We start from the raw sequence: 12,950 nt of genomic DNA, 5'->3' as shown, positions 1-12,950 counted from the left end.
CTGCAAACCAAATATCTAAGCTTGATATTTATTTTCCAAACAATTATTCATCTTAATGCTGTAGCTTTGAAAAGTTGATGAAAAGGTCACCTGATAATATCATCGTTAATGTTTGTTTGCAGAACTACTTCATAGTCAAAATTTCATTCCAGTTGCATAACAAATACGCCAAAAGGACACAATCAAGATAACTGAAGCATAACATTAACAGATGTTTTTAAAACAGTATACATGGTCCAAAGTTCAATGTTGTACTCAAAATTAAAAACGTAGGCCTTAGCTGAAGCAACTGTGCACAAGATGATCAATCTGCAAGAAAAACAATTGTCGAAAACTGACATAAACTTGGTATTAATGTGTACAATGCATTGAATCTTACTAACTGAAGTACCACATAGTTTACAATTTATTTTAGCTAAGCAGTGATTTTGTATTTTTCCATTAAAAATATTACTGGGTATGTCTACGAAGGTATATAGCTTAAAAATACCACCCGTTTGGAGTAAGCCTTTGTAGCAAAGTGGAAACAACACTGGACTGCTATTTTTTTACATTTTGGTCCTTTCTCTATAATTATGATTCAAAGCTTAACACATTCTATTAAATAATTGTCCTGAGTTGCGTTACAGGGAAAAAAAAATGGTGACAATCTGGTGTACAGTCCCTTTAAAGGAACCCGAGAACAACAATGATGAATTTCCAAACATAGCAACATTTTATTGCAGAGGCCACAAAAATAAAAAAGTAAGTGAAAATATCACAATCATGGTTAGCCAAACACAACATTTATAATTATTCTTAAAGCAGTACATTTTATGAAAGAGGGTCAAAAGGTCACAGTAAAGAGATCTGAGGACAACATTGATAATTGTTTTGCAAAACTTACCGAACTTTCGTTGCCGTACCTTAGAATAGAAAAGATGGTCAAACGGTAATTATCAAGGTTATCCAAGTACAATATTGATATTTGTTTTAAAAGTTATACACATGGTCTAAATTTCTTTGCTGTTGCTTCAAAAATAGAATGTATGTCAACAATCATATTCTATGTCATCAAAGCACAACATTGCTTTTTGTTTTGAAAACTGTACTAAAAAACTTTCATTGAAGTAGCTTAAAAATAGGAAAGTATGTCGAAAGGACAACGTTATCAAAGCACAATTTTGATTTTTGATTTCGAATCAATGGTCTTCATGGCTGAAGCTTCAAATTTTAATGTGTGTCAAAAGGCCACAATCTAGGTCATCAAAAGACAACATTAAATATTGTTTTCAAAACTGTCTAAAATATTATAGCTCTAAAAAATAATTAGGTCAAAAACTTCATTAATTTAGTAGGTTAGATAGTTGGGAATACATATTTAAAGTTTCAATGCAATACATGATGTATTTGCTGAGATAATGACTTAAAGGTGCTTACATGCAAAACCTTAACCAAGGTGTGACGCCGACGCTTGGGTGAGTAGTATAGCTCTCCATATTCTTCGAATAGTCGAGCTAAAAACAGGATACATGTACCATTAAAGCGATGCTATTCTCTGCACTACAAGCATGCATTGCAAAAATTTGTATTAGGAAAAATTTCAAACCAAAGAATCATGCGATCATTCTCACACTGTTTGTAAGACGAATACATATAAAGGTGATATCAAGTACAGCAGAAAGGAATAACAACAAAAAACTAAACTCTTTTTAATTGTGACATCATAATGGTCACCGGTAAGTGAAGTCATAGATTACTTTGTGTTCATGACGTCATGTCCTATTTAAACCAATATATAGTACCCCATTCAGTACCCAACGTGATTGAAAGTTTTTATCAGGAGATAAGATAAATATCACATTTTACTCTTAAGAATTGGTTGGAAATTTAATTTTACAATTTTTCATCACAATGAATACAAAATGACAAATTGTCATTTGAAAAAAAAACATTCTTTTCTATGAATTTGTTTAAAAACATGTGGAAGGATACTATAAGTTCCATGATCAGTAGGTAACCCGCGATATGGGATATTCAATGTAAAGGAAACCATATTGCGGTGGAGTGAAGCTCGAACCTAAATATGGATTCTTGCCCCCCATATTTCCAATACTATGTCACCTACTAACCCCGTAATGTAAGTATAACGTTGACAACCTGTTCTCCTGTTTAAATGTTTTATTTATTCATTGAAATATTCATCAAATCCGAATAAAGACGCCATTTTGTTGTAATTTAAATTTGGAAAATGGAAAAATGTGGTGTCACCGCGTGACCTGTCCTTGACCAACAGCGGTGTTTCATAAATATTGGAGTCGTGACATTTTTTGACCAATAGAAATAGACCAATGTTATATTGATATCCCCATGTGTATTTAGGAGAGAAAAATGTGTGATGGCTGTATTTAACTGGATATAAAGTATACAAGTAAATAAAAAACACGAAAAAAATAAAATCTTTATGAATAAACATTATTCAGAATGGGTGGAGTGATTGATGATAATGAGCCCGCCTTAATCATTAAGCTAGTTACTTTAGGTCATTTAATTGACTTAGAAAACAACCTCATTGTCTAATTCATTGTCGACGTAAAATCTTATGCAGGGATTGTGCATCAGATGAGTGACAGTAGGCTGAGGAAAAACCAAACTTGAAGAATGAAATTGTTAATGATTAAGGATAGCACTTCATTTATGCCTATCTGAAATTTCATTTGCTTAATTGTAGGTTTATTCTATTTTTGGTGTTAAAGCTGCACTCACACAGATTGAAAGTATTGACAACTTCTTTATTTTTTATCTTCGAACGAGCCATTTTTTTGCGAAAATCCATGGAAACCAGTAATATAAGACTGCTGACAAAAAATCAGATCATAGATTTTTATACTTAAGTTCAAATTATGATGTTTTATGCATTTTTTCTTTAACCGTTAGTATCAGTTTAAGCCACTAAGCATCAATTTTTGAACATAAATATGAAAATCTAAGATCTGATATTTTGTCAGATATCTTATTATTGGTTTGCACATATATATTTACGCAATAATTTGCTCTTTCCAAAACAAAAAATAAAAGAAGCTGTTAAAATAGTCAATCTGTGGGAGTGCAGCTTTAAGGGCTCATTATTTCTTAGTCTAAACAAGTTGATGTTCAAATTAAGAGTCTTCTTATCCATAAACATCTATTAAAACAAGTTTTTAAAACAGAGGGTGTTTTGAAAATATCAAAATTGAATTAAGGAAAAGAATTTCATATTTATCAGGTTAGAACTGACATTTCCAAATGCTTTACCCTTTGGAACAAGCCATGTGGTAACTAAGAAATATGTCAAGTCCAAGATATACGCATTAGCACAAAATTAACCAAGCACAATTTTGATCAATTCACACACTGTGCAAGCATGTCAAAACATGGCCATGTTAAAATTGCAATATTTCCTTCTGAAAAAAAATCACAGGCTGTCAGACTAAATTACTGACACTCCTTTTCTATAAAAGTTCATGCTGTCTTCGGAAATAAATTGAAATAACGAATAAGGGTAATGTAATATTCTGCCAAAGGGGGAAGTGCATTCATAGTATGTGGATGTCCTGGATTAAATATGCAAATTAACATACCAGGTCTCTGTTTGAAGGGAGAATATATGAATATAAAAGGGTTATGCATGATTTTCTCTGAAGGGATCTGTTGACCTTGAACATTTCAGTAATATGGCTTGTTTTTATTGACCTTTTTTAGACATACATGTTTGATGCTTGATAGGCATACCAATGAGAATGATTTGCCCAAAATTGCAACAGAACAATTTCAGGGGCGTAGCCAGCGTTACACACTTACGCACATGCGTAAAATCAATTTGAAAAAGGAAAAAAAATGGTCAAACATGGCATCAAAGTCGAGGGTTATGTTTTGACATCAGAATAAAACCTTAAAGGGTAGATCAGCTATAGAAAGCATTGTTTCTCTGTGCTAGATAGCTAACACAGCCTTAAAAATCACTTAAATAATTTCCGTGGGGAGCAGCCCCCCCTTAACCTCCTACGGTTACAGGGATTCCCCATCCCATAGCCTCTCACATTTAGTACAGCCTGGCTACACCCTTGAATTTAATTAATTGCCAAAAAATGTCAAAATCCTGTCTACATTCTAGTATTTTGATTTTTTTTTTTCATTGAGTAAGACCCTTTTGAGCTATTTAAACACTGTAAATATCCGTAAAGCTATATGCATGTATACAATATTGATATCCCCAGCATGCACAATTAAGTTATGCATTATCATTTACCATTGTTAATTTTAACATACAAGAAAATACAGTAATGTACACTTACCTGAAAAATGTGTAGACAATGATAGAGAATAATAAGTCGCAGATTTCAAATCAAGGCATTTAAGGCTCACCAGGGGCTTAGCACCATCCAGATAATACAGACAGGCTAGCTCCGTGTCCTAATGCCAGGATCATTTATAGTAACTTTATCTTGTTGAAAAGTTTAATACTTGACTAGTCCAAATAAACAGCAACTTCAGAGTCTTGGACAAGTTTTGTTTTGGCGAGTCTTCATGTCCACATCCAACTTTTTCTCCTAGCCAAGAATGACATTTCAAGCACTAAGTTTATTTAGTTCAAATAATTGTACATTGAATGATTTTTTACCATTTTTGATATGGCACGTCACATAGTGAACACATCTATAATTTTCGACTTGATGTATATTGAGCTTCAAGATGACGCGCATCAGCTAGATAGGTCCAAAATGGCAATGCTATGTTGACAGAAGCTGATTGGAATATAAGTGTTTAATGAAACACTTGTGTAATTATACACACTGGTGTGATTAAACAATGATATTTGGCTCAAGATAGATATTTGGCTCAAGATAAATTATGTGAAACTTTCGTGTTCCTATTTTGCAATGCAATGTTTAATATTGAAGTGTTGTAACAGTTGAAGAAAATATTTTACTATGGTATGAATCAGATCAACATGGCATAAAGGGAACCAAATTATGCACTGGTCAGTCAATTGTAACCACGCCCACCCCCAGATCTTGGGAATAGCGGGGACTTGGACTTTCAGTACAGCCAACACCGGCTAAATTCCATGCCATGCGGAGACGAAACAGTTGGTAAAATCCCCACCAAAGTCCCTGCACCCCGGGGACTCTAGGCAAGGCCAATTACCCGCTGTATTTAAAACAGACAAAACCGCCGCATTCACCCGGCAATGTGGGGCCACCTGACAAGCATAAACACGACCCATTTCACCCGCTATTCCCCGTATATCCCCGGACATGGGGTGGCCGTGGTTACAATTGACTGGTGCATTAATATCACAATTTTAAAGAAAATCTGAAGTACCTACTGTACTGTAATGTATGTTTTATGCAGAAAGATGACAACTGTGACGCAGATGCAAGTTGTTTCGAGTTATTTATATTATCATTATTTTTCACATCAATATTTGCAACAATTATTAACATCTACTAATGGCACGAAGCAAAACGACGTCATTGTTTTTTGGATTTTCACTAAGTTTGTATTTCCGTGTTTAACTGCAACTTACTTTTTTAGTAGTGGGTGACCTTTCACCAGATGTATATCAGTCATTAATTGTATTGCGTTAAATTCAGCCAATTTGACCACAAGGTGATGATGTTCTTCAATTAATTATTTTTAATTCTCCTTTTTAGCACTAACAAGCCATTGTAAAACTCGAGTGTGATGCCTTAAATCCGATTTGACATCGGAAATTCCACGGACATGTGTTGATTCATCCGCCATCTTGGATAAACCGGGTCATTTTGGGTCATGCCATTAACACATCATATTTTGATGATTCTACTTAAAGAGTCTTCAGTATGATATATATTTTAACATATTTCGATAGTTCAAAGTATTGAATTAATTATGTTTAGCAACAATGTACTTCAGTATTCAGTTCGAAACATTTACGGATTTATTTTTATCGATACAGTAAAATGGCCGAGGAGTTCCGAATGCATTTTTGTAGTAATGTAGTGGAACTATTGCCATGAAGTAGTCAATATTGGCGAAATGATTTATCAATATAAATATTTGATTTCAGTACTAATTGTCAATATATTATACATGACCCACTTCTCTCACTATTTGCCCAGATATTTTAGAAAAAAACTATGTAACAGCCACTTTAAATCAGCTGTGTATTCAAAACAATGATGCGAACTATTTACTGAGCGCACTGGCGTGCTTTGGTTTGTAGTTTGATCGGCTGATGTGCCTACTTAGGACGGGCCCTGAGGGGCACCGTCCAAAAAGCATGATAATAACTGTGTTAAATTCATAAATTAATATAAAAATAACAAAAGTTGAAATTGTTTGTACTTATTTTATAAAGCTTTTTAATTAGTATGAATATGTGCTGCAGTTTTCTTCAGCTTTTGTAGGGGAATTAAGGGCCGTATTTGTAGTTCCGGTATGCTGAATATATCAATGTTACACACCGGAAGGTGTCTTTTAGAAGACTGACGTCGTTGGTAATATAAACGAACACAGCGGCTGCAATGTTTCCACCGGCGCTGTAACCTAGCATATGAAACTAATTTTAACTAAAATTTGATACAACAGAAGTTTTGTTTAATATTTAACTTAGACAAAACAGAATTTGTGTTCATTTGCTTGGCTACTTAGTGTTTAAGACAGCGAATAAAAGGAAATACATTAAAGGCTGCCGATGTAAATATACGGTCTCTCAATTCAATTCCGGATTGCATGCATATCTTTACGCTTAGGCGTACAAAATAATGTTTGTTTCCGGTTCGATACCTCTTAAAACATAATTTGCCCTTTATATGGAAGATTTCCAAAGTCTAAAAAATAAATAATAAAGAGATACATGTAGTTCAAACTATAGTTGAAGTAATTTTTAAATTAACGATCTGTATACTTTGACAAAACCTTCTCGCAATCTAATGGGTGTTATATCATAATCTTGATACTATAAAATCATATTTTCTGTAGGAGAGAGACCGGTTCTGGGATACTTGGAAGAAGGTCCTGCATATCTCCGTATCACATAAAAGACTACATCGATACATTGTTCTGTAATTGCCAAAGACTCAGTACAAAATACATATAACCATCCCTGGGCACATTTACATTATTTTGTTTTTAGTTTAACAACCTGCAACTGTGGGTGAAGCTGATACTGCACGAGGGGAGCATGGCTGTGACATTCCTTAACACCAATAACATCGGGAGCGGGACCCCCATCTCCTGCTCCGCTGGCTCCCTTGGGCTCACGGACCAGGGAGTCCAGGGAGTCGTAAGAGGTCTCCTTCTTCGGCGTCAAATTCACAAGCTCCTCTTGGATTTCCTTGTTCTCCTCCACTAGAGAATCCAAGGCCCTTTGAACTTTTTGCGAAGCCTTTGTCTTCGGTCGAGCGTCATTTTCTGATGCCGCCATTTTAAGTCAAATACAGGACGTCTGGACGGGACAAAATTAAACTGAAAAATGACAGATCGGATTAACACGTAAGCGAGTATGAGTGACTGCGCATAAAAGTAGTTCCCATAATTATAACATTTTAGGCTAAAATGTGGTTGAAGACCCGCATGTTTCCAACTGACGCCTATATTATGGCCTGAAAGACTATTGTTGTTGTTTTAAATATTTTGAGAAAGCGAGTTCTTGGAGAAAAGTTAAATGGACATCTTTTGTTCTTCGCTATATGCAATTCTTGTAACGGATTGTAGCATTGGGTATATTGGCCATTCATGTTAATACTATTATCAAAGCTTATTGTGGTCATGATATGCCAATTTCTCTACTTCTTTCCTTTGATATTATTATTATTATTATTATATTTCTGCATTTACTCAATCTCTAAACATCCCATTTTTGTTTATCATTTCAAACTTTGTTTTCATGTAAAACACACGCGTCTCGTTAACGTTTTTGCCATGTTTAAAGCAAGACATGGTGGATGGTAAACTGTATTCCTTATCCGAAAAAAAGAATACTGCAAAAGGAACTAATTTATCATCAACTATTTCTCATATTTGCATGTGACATAATCATTCCATGGGCTCGCATAGAAAAGTAGGAATACAATACATGTAGGAGCTTTTAACACAAAATATAAGGAGAAAGAAAGGGTTATCTGCGACAAAAAATTAAGTTTCTTCCACAAATCTTTTCACAAAACCGCTGCCTGATGGAGCACTGTTTAAACATTATTTTGGAAACAGGTTTAAAACGAAGGCGGGACATAGATTTCCATTTGTTTAATTTAAAATTGTGAAGAAAAAAAAGAGTTATCTTTGTTTTAAGCATCATTCGAAGCAAAATGTTGCCTTCCAAAGGAGCATTTGTGACGTAATTTATCACGTGTATTCGCACACTAATAAATGGTGGTAGGCAATAAACGGAGGTCTTTTTAAAAGTAGGAACAAGTTAAAATGCTGGAAAGCCTACATGGGTCATGACATTTATCCACTGACTGGCTGATTCCATTTGCTTCATGTACATGCTGTTCATTTGTTTAAAATCTGTTTAACTGAGTATTTATTTTAAAAATATAAAATCTATTACAATGGACGGCAATACATTTCACTCTACTCCGACTTATTATAACTGTATATCACACACATATATCACGGTGCATTTACAGGTTTATCACGTTTTAACACATCTACATAATACATTTTATCGCACACCATTGTTATTTTGTATACAAATAAAACATTTAAGAATACTGTAAATATCACTCTGCTCATACAACAATACATTTGTATAATATATCATAAAATCAGTTAGAAAGTACAGTTTGACTGCCATTTAAATACTGAGAATAACTATTTGTTCTTTACCACTATTCCAATTAAATAAATCGTTCAAAATGTCTTTCTTCACTTAATTAATTTCCGTAGAAGCCCTTATCTCGGGCCTCTGACGGGGTCATGTACTGAAACGGAGAAGGGACGGTTCCGGGCGACACGCGCATTTGTGACGCCACGTACCCGGATGGACCCTGGGAGCCCTGAACAAGTGCGGGGGCCACAGGCTGATTTCCTGGCATAGATGTACCCCCAGCGCCCAGGAACATTGGCGGATAGGCTGGGTTGTCGAGCTGAGCGCCTGGCCCGAACGCCCCTGGGGCAGGATGGGGGGACTGCCCTCCTCGGTTGATAATGCTCACACCCGGACCAGCAGGGTTAGGCTGAGGGTGATTTGCATTTTTCCATTTCATCTTAGAACTCGTATCTTTAGAGCCGTATCTGCCCCTTAATTCCGTTAGAAGTTCGTGAGTTGTTAGTTTCTTTTGAGGAGAAACTAGGCGTGCTGCTGACCCCACCCTTCTTTTTCTGGTGTTTAACATTCTAACCGCGACACAGCCGGAAATTATTATAAGCAGGAAGAGAACACCGACCGCTATGACAGGGTAGACCCAGACGGGAGTCCCCTCTTCCTCCTCCTCCGAGGCCCCTTGGTCAGGATTATAATTTGTAAAGTCTTGTTCGTAGTCTGAAAATTGTTGAAAGAAGATTTCAACAAACAAACCAATACAACAAAACATAAAAGTAAGTTCGGTGTATAATGATGATTAAATGAATGTTGTTAAGAATTGAAATTTATTGTTGTCGGCCATACGGTTTATACACTTAAAACAAATTTTAACAACAAAAACAACAACAAACACAAAATCCCCATCACCGCTTTCGCCAAATTATCGTTGTAAATTAATCATATAAAAAGGCAATTTCAATACTTTAAAAAGGCAGGGAGTCGTTTAAAAAGGATTTAGTCGTAACTTTTTCTTTATATGCAACATATCATGTGTGATTTAAAAGTCTGGCTTAAGTTCAATTCTTTCAAACATGTAGCAAACAACGAAATTGTGACACTCATATTGATTAATTTCTTACTCATATCTACTAAGGGTTTTATTTAAACTGCACCAAGAACTGTAAGATTATAAGTATCATCCATGGCCGCTCGTTTAATATAGGTTCATCCAAGCTCAAGCTTATAGGGTGTGTACAGAACATGGCACTATGAACCTATCTTACACGAGCGGCCATGGAAAAGGTTTTTTCTCCATACTTCTCTAGTGTAAAGAAAAAAAATGTACGAAGATTAATTTTTACCTACAGGTTAGGGTTAGTACTTTTATGAGGATTTCCAGCATTGCCAAAATTTTGATCTTTTTATCTGGGGTGGAAGAAAATTAGAGAGTAGGTCTACAGTTTACGGTCTTACTCATATAATATAAGAGAGAGAATCCGCTATACTGAACAGTGCTGTCCGTGTGGAAATGAATGAGGACGTAACTTCCGGTGACGTCAACAAAACTGATGCCACGCTCTGAGCCGCATAATCTGTCCAGGCGAGGGTAACTTGTGCACGGACCTAGAGTGTGGATATAATACGTATAATACCATACAAAATCAGTACATGTACATTAGCCGTTTTAACACTAATAAAGCGACAGTGTATACGTATTATGTAATTAACTGATTCAATTTATCTAAAGAATATTTCTTAACTTAATAACTTCGACATTAAAAATGGGCATGCTGTTTTTGGCGTTTCTTATACATACATACGTATCTATATGACAGTTGTCGCCATTTTGTATGATATTCGGCCATTATAATAATTGTTCTGATCTATATTAAAACACTTGACTACTGTTAATGCATATCAACTAATTAAATAGTTTATAATTCAACAGTAGATTAAGTGTGAACCTCATTTTACGATCATATAGGACAAAGTGTCCCGGAATATATAAAAGGAATTTGTACTGCTTTTCGACCCGAGGGGTTGAATTCGACTCAAGATACCGATTTCACATGGCACTAGCTTAAAATCAAAATCAGGGTCGAGAACGACCTTAAAGATCAAGTTGCAGTGCTAAAAGCCCTATTTATATACATTACTGGATTAACGTAAATAGAAGGCATGCTATATAGCATGATAAATTAGTATTTAGCGACGAAATATGTTTATTCATGGGGTTATTATAACATTGCGCATTGATATTGTTAAGACGTGATGTCAGCAATTTGGACTACATTAAAAAATGCGGTGTTTTGCTGCGCAAACATATGATGCGTATATTCCTTAAAACACATACCGTCGTATATGTCAAGGTAGTCATACTCGCAAACCGGATGTACCTCAAGGTCCATTTCCTGTATCTCTATGACAATAGCCACGCCCTCATCTGGCTTTTTTAGGAGCCAGTACTCGTCCAAGTTGCTATAGTAACATGAAAACACAATTCAATTTGCTAAGAATGCGCTTTTACAGACTTTTAAAGTATAATTAAGTCTTAGGTTAGGAGCTTTTTACAGATGCTTGACAGGCGTGTTTATATGTGTTTATAAGTGTGACCATTATCTTGCATATTATCATACTCATTTCCGCTAAGGTGAAAATTGCATTAATATGCTTTATAAATACGACCCGGGTTCCAGTTTCTCTGAAAGACTGAAGTAATTAATTTAGTCAAACTATTTTAACAACTTACAGTGTAGAATGGTTAGAAATATTAAATAATTGGTCAAAACACAAGTTGTATTGGAGCAGGAATCGCACTTGCGTAATTTCTCCAACATTTAAATGTGAGCACAATTAGTCTTTTATATGTACTGACAATATATTTGCGATATATTTGAAATATAATGAAATTTCAGAAAAACATGGAAGAAGATATTTATCCGTCCATTAATGATATATACACTATTTAAATATTGTACTCAGTTAGGTTAAGAAACTGGTGCCATTTGGACTTGCAGGAAACGTTACTTGTCATAGTTGAAGCCGTAGTTCGGTGACTGGATGTAGTTACTGTATGCGTACACGTTGTAGACTGTGTAGGAAAGAGCACAGGTTGGTAGTTCTGAAAACAGTAACAACTAATGGTAAAGGGCGTTGCGCAGGCTGGTGGTTCTTGAAACAGTTAAAACTTATTGTGTAGGACGGTCCACAGGCTGGTGGTTCTGAAAACAGTTAAAACTAATTGTGTAGCACGTTTCACAGGCTGGTAGTTCCGGAAACAGTTACATCTAAATGTGTAGGACGTTCAGCAGGCTGTTGATTCTGAAACAGTTACAAATTATTGTGTAGGGCGTTGCGCAGACTTGTAGTTCTGAAAACAGTAACAACTTATTGTGTATGACGTTGCGCAGGCTTGTAGTTCTGGAAACAGTTATAACTTATTTTGTATGGCGTTGCGCAGGCCTGTAATTCTTGAAAGAGTAACAACTTATTGTGTAGAGCGTTGCGCAGGCTTGTAGATCTGAAAACAGTTACAACTTATTGTGTAGGGCGTTGCACAGGCCTGTAGTTCTTGAAAGAGTAACAACTTATTGTGTATGACGTTGCACAGGCTTGTAGTTTGGGAAACAGTTACGACTTATTGTGTAGGGCGTTGCGCAGTCCTGTAGTTTGGGAAACAGTTACGGCTTATTGTGTAGGGCGTTGCGCAGGCTTGTAGTTCTAGAAACAGTTACAACTTATTGTGTAGGGCGTTGCGCAGTCCTGTAGTTTGGGAAACAGTTACGGCTTATTGTGAAGGGCGTTGCGCAGGCTTGTAGTTCTGGAAACAGTTACAGCTTATTGTGTAGGGCGTTGCACAGGCCTGTAGTTCTTGAAAGAGTAACAACTTACTGTGTATGGCGTTGCACAGGCTTGTAGTTTGGGAAACAGTTACGACTTATTGTGTAGGGCGTTGCGCAGTCCTGTAGTTTGGGAAACAGTTACAAATTATTGTGTAGGGCGTTGCGCAGGCTTGTAGTTCTGGAAACAGTTACAACTTATTGTGTAGGGCGTTAATTTGGCAGGAAGTTCTGAAAACAGATAACTTATTGTATAGGGCGTCGCACAGGCTTGTAGTTTTGGAAACAGTTACGACTTATTGTGTAGGGCGTTGCGCAGGCTTGTAGTTCTGGAAACAGTTACAACTTATTGTGTAGGG

At 35.9% G+C, this 12,950-nt stretch overlaps 1 protein-coding gene across 1 annotated transcript; it reads right to left on the bottom strand.

The window, feature by feature from the left end:
- Positions 1-8,347: 8,347 nt before the first annotated feature.
- LOC128228875 (uncharacterized) lies at positions 8,348-12,324 on the bottom strand. Its single transcript, XM_052940409.1, has 4 exons — positions 11,780-12,324; positions 11,106-11,230; positions 10,226-10,375; positions 8,348-9,490 (listed from the first exon to the last, which is right to left on the bottom strand). The coding sequence occupies exons 2-4, from the start codon at positions 11,158-11,160 to the stop codon at positions 8,883-8,885; spliced, it is 813 nt and encodes a 270-aa protein (XP_052796369.1). The 5' UTR covers positions 11,161-11,230; positions 11,780-12,324; the 3' UTR covers positions 8,348-8,882.
- Positions 12,325-12,950: the final 626 nt, after the last annotated feature.

The sequence above is a fragment of the Mya arenaria genome, chromosome 3, assembly GCF_026914265.1.
Source record: "Mya arenaria isolate MELC-2E11 chromosome 3, ASM2691426v1".
NCBI lineage: Eukaryota > Metazoa > Mollusca > Bivalvia > Myida > Myidae > Mya > Mya arenaria.
This window is presented reverse-complemented; position numbering and strand designations above follow the sequence as displayed.

What these genes read in the sequence shown, in the direction of transcription:
- LOC128228875 (XM_052940409.1), bottom strand. Translation starts at nt 11,160, where the DNA reads ATGGACCTTGAGGTACATCCGGTTTGCGAGTATGACTACCTTGACATA. An exon ending in CTACCTTGACATATACGACG is followed by an intron (nt 10,376 to 11,105) that starts GTATGTGTTTTA and finishes TCCACACTCTAG; the next exon opens with GTCCGTGCACAAGTTACCCT. An exon ending in CTCTCTCTTATATTATATGA is followed by an intron (nt 9,491 to 10,225) that starts GTAAGACCGTAA and finishes AACAATTTTCAG; the next exon opens with ACTACGAACAAGACTTTACA.